This window comes from Taudactylus pleione, unplaced genomic scaffold (assembly GCF_031769625.1).
Source record: "Taudactylus pleione unplaced genomic scaffold, aTauple2 ptg001874l, whole genome shotgun sequence".
In the NCBI taxonomy this organism is placed as follows: Eukaryota; Metazoa; Chordata; class Amphibia; order Anura; family Myobatrachidae; genus Taudactylus; species Taudactylus pleione.
In genome coordinates this window covers 629,585-640,000 of record NW_028286271.1, presented here as the reverse complement: position 1 = coordinate 640,000, position 10,416 = coordinate 629,585, and the positions used below count along the sequence as shown (strand labels likewise).

Below are 10,416 nucleotides of genomic sequence, written 5' to 3'. Positions count from 1 at the left end.
GTAAGAGTCCACGGAACGCATTATATGGGGTCTCACATTATCACCACTATGGTGGAAGTTCCTCCACAGCATACAGAACCTGTGGGGCCCATCATATGGGCATCTGGCTGCACAAAGCTATTAGATTAAAGAGAATCTATTGTTATTGTGGGGCCCTAAACACAGCACTAAAAATCACCTTTTCGTTGCTATAATATCGTCCCACTGAGTGTAACTGCTCTTCCCTAAAGGACATTTCTGGATACCAGTAATTATGTCTACAAACAGGACGTAGATATGAGACTGGCAACCGCGATGCCGCCGGTCCAAATCCCAAGGCTGAATTTCGACACAGGACTTAAGAGAGGCATCGAATTACCGACACCTGAACAAAGAAGGACGCCAGCCCGAACCAAGGTAAGCCGGGGCGCCCTTAGTGTTAGCCGCAGGGGGGATTAGGTTTAGTTAGCATAGCAGGGTTAGTGTTAGGTTTTGGGGGGAGGTTAGAATTACACATGCCTAGTGGGGAGGGTTAGGGTGCGGGGTGGGGAGGGTTAGGCTACAATAAGGGGGGGTTAGAGGGAGAAAGGGGGAGGGTAAGTATACCAACCATCGGGATGCTGCTGTCGATATTGTGACATGAGGCACCTGACAGCCGGTAGAACAGACCCATTCCCCGCAATCATCACTGACTTCATTCGGCAGTACTAAAAAAAAGTTTCTTTCAGCATAAGTCTGGTGAATGGATATTACTTACATATGTATTTTAGATAATATTGCTTTTATATATACTTTTGTGGATTTATTACTTTAGATTAAATACTATTGTGTATAAAACAATTCATATGGTCATTTAGATTTGTTCCATTTACACTCCCTAGCACCATTTCCACGTTCTCTGTAACCCTTACTCCAGTGTCTGAGCTACTACAGTACGGTCATTTCCACGTTCTCTGTAACACTTACTCCAGTGTCAGGAGCACATAGATATACAGGTGTTACATACCACATGACTCAGCACAGTCTCAGATATACAGACTCCGGAGCACACAGATATACAGGTGTCACATATCACATTACTCAGCGCAGTCTCCTATATACAGACTCCAGAGCACACAGATATACAGGTGTCACCTATCACATTACTCAGCGCAATCTCCCATATACAGACTCAGGAGCACACAGATATACAGGTGTCACATATCACATCACTCAGCGCAATCTCCCATATACAGACTCAGGAGCACACAGATATACAGGTGTCACCTATCACATCACTCAGCGTAGTCTCCCATATACAGACTCAGGAGCACACAGATATACAGGTGTCACCTATCACATCACTCAGCGCAATCTCCCATATACAGACTCAGGAGCACACAGATATACAGGTGTCACATATTACATTACTCAGCGCAGTCTCCCATATACAGACTCAGGTGCACACAGATATACAGGTGTCACATATCACATTACTCAGCGCAGTCTCCCATATACAGACTCAGGAGCACACAGATATACAGGTGTCACATATCACATTACTCAGCGCAGTCTCCTATATACAGACTCCAGAGCACACAGATATACAGGTGTCACATATCACATTACTCAGCGCAGTCTCCCATATACAGACTCAGGAGCACACAGATATACAGGTGTCACCTATCACATTACTCAGCGCAGTCTCCCATATACAGACTCAGGAGCACACAGATATACAGGTGTCACATATCACATCACTCAGCGTAGTCTCCCATATACAGACTCAGCAGCACACAGATATACAGGTGTCACATATCACATCACTCAGCGCAGTCTCCCATATACAGACTCAGGAGCACACAGATATACAGGTGTCACCTATCACATCACTCAGCGTAGTCTCCCATATACAGACTCAGGAGCACACAGATATACAGGTGTCACCTATCACATCACTCAGCGCAATCTCCCATATACAGACTCAGGTGCACACAGATATACAGGTGTCACATATCACATTACTCAGCGCAGTCTCCCATATACAGACTCAGGAGCACACAGATATACAGGTGTCACATATCACATTACTCAGCGCAGTCTCCTATATACAGACTCCAGAGCACACAGATATACAGGTGTCACATATCACATTACTCAGCGCAGTCTCCCATATACAGACTCAGGAGCACACAGATATACAGGTGTCACCTATCACATTACTCAGCGCAGTCTCCCATATACAGACTCAGGAGCACACAGATATACAGGTGTCACATATCACATCACTCAGCGTAGTCTCCCATATACAGACTCAGCAGCACACAGATATACAGGTGTCACATATCACATCACTCAGCGCAGTCTCCCATATACAGACTCAGGAGCACACAGATATACAGGTGTCACCTATCACATCACTCAGCGTAGTCTCCCATATACAGACTCAGGAGCACACAGATATACAGGTGTCACCTATCACATCACTCAGCGCAATCTCCCATATACAGACTCAGGAGCACACAGATATACAGGTGTCACATATTACATTACTCAGCGCAGTCTCCCATATACAGACTCAGGTGCACACAGATATACAGGTGTCACATATCACATTACTCAGCGCAGTCTCCCATATACAGACTCAGGAGCACACAGATATACAGGTGTCACATATCACATTACTCAGCGCAGTCTCCTATATACAGACTCCAGAGCACACAGATATACAGGTGTCACATATCACATTACTCAGCGCAGTCTCCCATATACAGACTCAGGAGCACACAGATATACAGGTGTCACCTATCACATTACTCAGCGCAGTCTCCCATATACAGACTCAGGAGCACACAGATATACAGGTGTCACCTATCACATCACTCAGCGCAGTCTCCCATATACAGACTCAGGAGCACACAGATATACAGGTGTCACCTATCACATCACTCAGCGTAGTCTCCCATATACAGACTCAGGAGCACACAGATATACAGGTGTCACCTATCACATCACTCAGCGCAATCTCCCATATACAGACTCAGGAGCATATAGATATACAGGTGTCACATATCACATCACTCAGCGTAGTCTCCCATATACAGACTCAGGAGCACACAGATATACAGGTGTCACCTATCACATCACTCAGCGCAATCTCCCATATACAGACTCAGGAGCACACAGATATACAGGTGTCACCTATCACATCACTCAGCGCAATCTCCCATATACAGACTCAGGAGCACACAGATATACAGGTGTCACATATTACATTACTCAGCGCAGTCTCCCATATACAGACTCAGGTGCACACAATACAGGTGTCACATATCACATTACTCAGCGCAGTCTCCCATATACAGACTAAGGAGCACACAGATATACAGGTGTCACATATCACATTACACAGCGCCGTCTCCTATATACAGACTCAGGAGCACACAGATATACAGGTGTCACCTATCACATTACTCAGCGTAGTCTCCCATATACAGACTCAGGAGCACACAGATATACAGGTGTCACATATCACATTACTCAGCGTAGTCTGCTGGTGCATCCTAGTCACATCACATTGCCATTTAGACACATTCTCTGCATAAGATGCCAGACGCTAGCAGAGTAGCACATGACCTGACAGCTCACTCACCAGATAAGTCGCGCTGCGTGGTGTGTTGAGGCTAGATGTATGAGGACACATCAGTAGAGGCACTGTAACATTGAACTAATGTTTGTTGTTCCAAGCTCAACGTGTCTACATGTACTGCAGTGTTTTACAGAGAATATTTAATCACCAGTAACTCGCACCAGTCACTACACGTCACTCGCACCAGTCACTGTACCAGTCACTACACGACACTCGCACCAGTCACTGTACCAGTCACTACACGTCACTCGCACCAGTCACTGTACCAGTCACTACACGACACTCGCACCAGTCACTGTACCAGTCACTACACGACACTCGCACTAGTCACTGTACCAGTCACTACACGTCACTCGCACCAGTCACTGTACCAGTCACTACACAACACTCGCACCAGTCACTGTACCAGTCACTACACGACACTCGCACCAGTCACTACACGACACTCGCACCAGTCACTGTACCAGTCACTACACGACACTCGCACCAGTCACTCACACCAGTCACTACACGTCACTCGCACCAGTCACTGCAACAGTAACTCGCACCAGTCACTACAAGTCACTCGCACCAGTCACTGTACCAGTCACTCCACGTCACTCGCACCAGTCACTCCACGTCACTCGCACCAGTCACTCGCACCAGTCACTCCACGTCACTCGCACCAGTCACTGTAACAGTATCTCGCAACAGTAACTCGCACCAGTCACTCACACCAGTCACTCGCACCAGTCACTCGCACCAGTCACTCGCACCAGTCACTCGCACCAGTCACTGTAACAGTAACTCGCAACAGTCACTCACACCAGTCACTCACACCAGTCACTCACACCAGTCACTCACACCAGTCACTCACACCAGTCACTCACACCAGTCACTCACACCAGTCACTCACACCAGTGAAGCTTACAATCTGTATTCCTTACCGCACAGATATTCACATACTAGACTTTATTTCTTGTAAGCAGTGACATCACCTACCAGTATGTCTGTGTAATGTGGAAGGAAATCATAGCAAATACAGAGAACATACAAAGTCCACACACATATGGCTCTAGCCAAAATATAACCCATGACCCCAGGGCTGAGGCAGCGATGCTTACAACTGTGCCAACATTGTGCCCAGTAGTAGTGGGGGCAAAATAGTTTTGCACATAAGTGAACTAGACAAATTACATTCTACTTTTGAGATATACAACCAACAAAGTTTACAAAGAATATTTGGGGGTCTCATAAGACTAGCAATTAGCAAGACCACCACCAGGACATTTCACGTAGTCTTTAGCATCTAGTAGCTGCTGATGCATGAGGTAAGCGCAATAGTAGCGTCTGTACGCAGATTACCATGATGGTGCCGTACCTTATCTGTGCGCACATCCCAGGCTGTAATCATCGGAGAAAATCCCCCACAAATAAAAGTATTGGGATCACTTGGATTAAACCGGACACTGCTGATCTTACATTCATTCTTCACACTGAACAGGTGCTGTCCTACAAATAAATTATTATTATTATTATTACTACGCAAATGAATAACTTGAAGAACCTCCCTATTTCATTTTTAAAACAGGACATGTGTAAATTCGGGTTCCTCTTTTGCGGCCAAACACCTAATTAAGAGTAAATTGCAAACATTCTCCGTTTTACTGTACAACACAGAACAAGGAAACAGATTTCCTTAATTTCCCTATGGAAAATAGCATTGGATATTACAGGGGAGAGAACATGGTTACCATAACAACACTGACAGAGATGTAATTATGTATGGAATTATCAGCGCTACGCACAAACATTTTATTAACAAAACCTTTGTCATCCGTCTGACAGCGGAGACAGATTGCTCCATGTAACCTGCTGCACGTCACTACCAGCTCACTGTAATCTAACAAGATTTTGTACCCTAATTACAATTTGTGTTCACAGTGACATTTTATGATGTAACAATCCCCTCAACACATCTGTATTCACTGTTCCTATTATCTCAGCTAATGTAACTGCTGCAATCCTGATTACCAACCTGCAAACAAAAAGAGGGAGGCCGAATGCAGAAGGGTACAAACATACATGTACACCCCATACCTTCCAACCAGGGGCGTATCTATAATGGGCTCAGTGTGCGCGGGCAGGGGCGTATCTATAATGGGCGCAGTGTGCGTGGGGCGTATCAATAATGGGCGCAGTGTGTGCGGGGCAGGGGCGCGTATCTATAATGGGCGCAGTGTGTGCAGGGCAGGGGCGTATCTATAATGGGCGCTGTGTGTGCGGGGCAGGAGGGCATATCTATAATGGGCGCTGTGTGTGCGGGGTAGGGGCGTATCTATAATGGGCGCAGTGTGTGCGGGGCAGGGGCGTATCTATAATGGGCGCAGTGTGTGCAGGGCAGGGGCGTATCTATAATGGGCGCTGTGTGTGTGGGGCAGGGGGGCATATCTATAATGGGCGCTGTGTGTGCGGGGTAGGGGCGTATCTATAATGGGCGCGGTGTGTGCGGGGCAGGGGCGTATCTATAATGGGCGCTGTGTGTGCGGGGCAGGGGGGCATATCTATAATGGGCGCTGTGTGTGCGGGGTAGGGGCGTATCTATAATGGGCGCAGTGTGTGCGGGGCAGGGGCGTATCTATAATGGGCGCAGTGTGTGCGGGGCAGGGGCGTATCTATAATGGGCGCAGTGTGTGCGGGGCGTCTCCATAATGGGCGCAGTGTCGCCACGGTGAGGGGGTGGGGTGTTGGAAGGCATGCCCCCACAGCGGCGGCACTAGAAGGTAAATAAAACAAGACAGAGTCACGGAGCCGCTATTAGGTTTCAACATTTCAGTCTTCAACAGATTTCCATCAGGAATACAGAACACAAGTAACCAGCACTTATCTATATCCACTAAGAATCACCCCAAGTGCGCTGCAGCCGGAACCTATATCCACTAAGAATCACCCCAAGTGTGCTGCAGCCGGAACCTATATACACTAAGAATCACCCCAAGTGCGCTGCAGCCGGAACCTATATCCACTAAGAATCACCCCTAGTGCGCTGCAGCCGGAACTATATCCACTAAGAATCACCCCAAGTACGCTGCAGCCGGAACCTATATCCACTAAGAATCACCCCTAGTGCGCTGCAGCCGGAACCTATATCCACTAAGAATCACCCCAAGTGCGCTGCAGCCGGAACCTATATCCACTAAGAATCACCCCAAGTACAGACAAATGTCCGAACAAAATCAAATCTACATTTGATCCGAATTCTCAAAATTCCGCCATTAAGAGCTTTACCAAGATCATGGAAAACACCATTGATAAATGCAATACCCTGGGAAAGAAGCATCCTAATTAGTCGAGGAAAGAGATGTTGGCACTAAAGACACTCGGCGCTGATAAAGACATAGTAATTCTCCCCGTGGACAAAGGCGGTGGCATCACTGTGCAGGATCCGACAGATTACACACTGGAAGCCTACAGACAACTGGCTGACTCAGCCGTGTATAAGAAACTTCCCTCAGACCCAACTACTGTCTTTAAAACTGGCTGAAACCTTGCCATTAGCAGTAGATAAATGTAATAACATAAAGTACACTCGAAGCACTACTACCTGAGTCACCCTAAGTCCCAGAGTTTTAAACACTGCCCAAATTGCACAAGGATCCCCACAAACCACCTGGGAGGTCGATAATTTCGGCAAGGGATTCCTTATTCTACAATGTTGCAAGGTACATTGACTTCTTCTTACAACCTGTGATCCAAGCTGAGGGTACATATCTTAAGAACATTACCTCTATTCTGAAAAAGATACAGAAGATAACAAGAGATATGGTAAGAACTTACCTTTGTTATCTCTGTTTCTACGAAGTCCATAGGGTCCACAGGGTTGACCTTGGGGTATAGTTGGATCTGGATCCATGGGCACCACGCAGTTAAAGCATTGCTGCTCCCAGGATGCACTTGGGTCCGTCCTCCTCTATACCCCGCCCCGGCCACAGGCACCTCAGTTGGTAAGCAGCTAAGGCCGGAGGAGGAGACTAAACAGAAAGAAGGAAGACTGGAACACACAAGAAACCATACTCACAGAAATGGGAGACGGAAAACCGGTGACCAGCCACACAGCCCATTTGAAGCCAGGTGCTTCAGGGCGGGCGCCCTGTGGACCCTATGGACTTCGTAGAAACAGAGATAACAAAGGTAAGTTCTTACCATATCTCTTGTTTTCTACTTCAGGGTCCATAGGGGGTCCACAGGGTTGACCTTGGGGATGTCTCAAAGCAGTTCAACTAACGGCGGGGACGCTCCTGTGCTGAAAGGAGTACCCGCGCCCGAAGGATGCATCCTGAGAGGCGAAGGTGTCAAACGCATAGAACCTCAAAAACGTTTGAATTGAAGACCAAGTGGCCGCCTTACACAGCTGAACAGTGGAGGCGCCACGTCTAGCAGCCCAAGAGGGACCCACAGAACGAGTGGAATGAGCCTTAACAGAGGCTGGCACAGGTAAACCCTCCTGTGCATAAGCCTCACAAATAACGGAACGAAGCCAACGGGCTAACGTTTGCTTGTTGGCAGGCCAACCCCTCTTGTTAAAACCGAAGAGGACAAACAAAGAATCCGACTTCCTAACCGAAGCAGTCCGATCCACATAGATTCTAAGTGCCCGGACTACATCTAAGGAAGCCTCACCAGCTGAAAGATCAGGCGACTGAAAAGCTGGCACAACAAGTTCCTGATTAATGTGGAACTTCGAGACCACTTTGGGCAAAAACTCAGGACGAGTGCGGAGCACCGCTCTGTCCTGATGAAAAATCAGAAAAGGAGGGCGACAGGAAAGCGCCCCCAACTCTGACACCCTCCTGGCAGAAGCAATTGCTAGGAGAAAAACGGTCTTGAACGTCAGCCACTTGAGGTCCACCACCTCAAGAGGCTCAAAAAGATGACCCTGCAAGACCTGTAGCACCACCGCCAAGTCCCAAGGAGCCACAGGAGGCACGAAGGGAGGCTGTATCCTGAGAACACCCTGGAAAAAGGTGTGAACATCCGGTAGTGTAGCAATCCGTCGCTGAAACCACACGGACAATGCAGACACATGAACCTTCAGAGAGGCCAGGCGTAAGACGAGGTCCAAACCTGATTGAAGGAACTCCAAGATTCTGGAAACCCGGAACACCTGAGGATCATAGTTTCTGGATTCACACCACTGAAAGTAAGTGCGCCACACCCTGTGGTAAATCCGTGCAGAGGCAGGCTTGCGTGCCCTAAGCATGGTACCAATGACTGAACTGGAGAAACCCCTAGACCTCAAGTCGGCTGTCTCAAGAGCCACGCCGTCAAAGACAGCCGACCCAGATCCGGGTAAAGGCAGGGCCCTTGAGACAACAGGTCCCGATGCTGAGGAAGAAGGTACGGAGCGTCGATGGAGAGACACCTCAGATCGGAGTACCAAGGACGTCTGGGCCACGCCGGAGCAACCAGCACGAGCGTGCCGCCGTCCTACTTGAATTTCCGCAGAACCCGAGGAAGTAAGGATATCGGAGGAAACAGATACGCCAGGTGAAACGTCCATTTCACCGACAGCGCGTCTACCAGACTGGCGCCTGCGTCTCTTGTCCTTGACCCGTAAACGGGCAACTTGTGATTGTGACGGGAGGCCATCAAGTCCAGCTCCGGCAGCCCCCACCTGTCCACGAGTAGCTGAAACACCTCTGGGTGAAGCGACCAATCCCCGGGATGCACGTCGTGACGGCTGAGGAAGTCCGCCTCCCAATTGAGGACTCCGGGAATGAAGACTGCCGAGATCGCTGGAATGTGACACTCCGCCCAAGCAAGGATGCGAGACACCTCCGACATTGCTGCCCGACTTCGAGTTCCTCCTTGGTGGTTGATATACGCCACCGTGGTGGCGTTGTCGGACTGCACCTGAACCGGCTGTCCGTAAAGAGCGGGACCGGACGACTGCAGGGCCCGATAAACCGCCCGCAGTTCCAGAATGTTGATGGGAAGAAGAGCTTCTTCCGCAGACCAACGACCCTGAAGTGACAACGAGCCGGTCACTGCCCCCCAACCCCGAAGACTGGCATCCGTCGTGAGCAGGACCCAGTCCGGGATCCAAAAGGGACGCCCCTCGACCAGATGAGCTGTCTGAAGCCACCAAGCCAAAGACTGCCGAACCTCCGGGGACAACACCAGCAACTGAGAGCGGATCCGGTGAGGTAACCCGTTCCATTCCGATAGAATCAGCCCCTGCAGAGTCCGGGAATGGAACTGGGCAAATTCCACCATGTCGAATGTTGACACCATGGAGCCCAAAAAACCCTCATAGCCGAATGGACCGACAGGCGGCAACTGCTCAGGCAACTGTGTATCCTCAGCTGCAGGGAGGAGACCTTCTCCGGGGTCAGGAAGATCCTTTGCTGCCGAGAATCTAGCAGGGCTCCCAAATGAACCATCCGCTGAGATGGAATCAGGGAGGACTTTTTCCAATTTATCAGCCACCCGTGCGCTTGCAGGCAAGCGACCGTCAAGTGGAGATGATGAAGCAGTACCTCCGGGGAACTCGCCAGAAACAGGAGGTCGTCCAGATACGGTAGTAGCCGTACATTCTGGTTCCGAAGATGTGCGGCCATGACCGCCATAATCTTCGTGAACACCCTCGGTGCCGTGGAGAGACCAAAGGGTAGCGCCCGGAACTGGTAATGGTGTTGAAGGATAGCGAACCTCAGATACCGCTGGTGCGAAGGTGCTATCGGAACATGGAGGTAGGCGTCCTGGATATCCAGGGACACCATGTAATCCCCCGGTTCCATCGCCAGAATGATGGAACGTAACGTTTCCAT

At 49.1% G+C, this 10,416-nt stretch overlaps 1 protein-coding gene across 1 annotated transcript in view; it reads right to left on the bottom strand.

Moving 5' to 3' along the window:
• WDR25 (WD repeat domain 25) overlaps positions 1–10,416 on the bottom strand; it is a 145,005-nt gene that overhangs the window by 49,060 nt on the left and 85,529 nt on the right. The window contains exon 4 of the mRNA XM_088465149.1: positions 4,968–5,098. Within this exon, the coding sequence (XP_088321275.1) occupies positions 4,968–5,098 (131 nt within the window). The remainder of the gene's footprint in view (positions 1–4,967; positions 5,099–10,416) is intronic.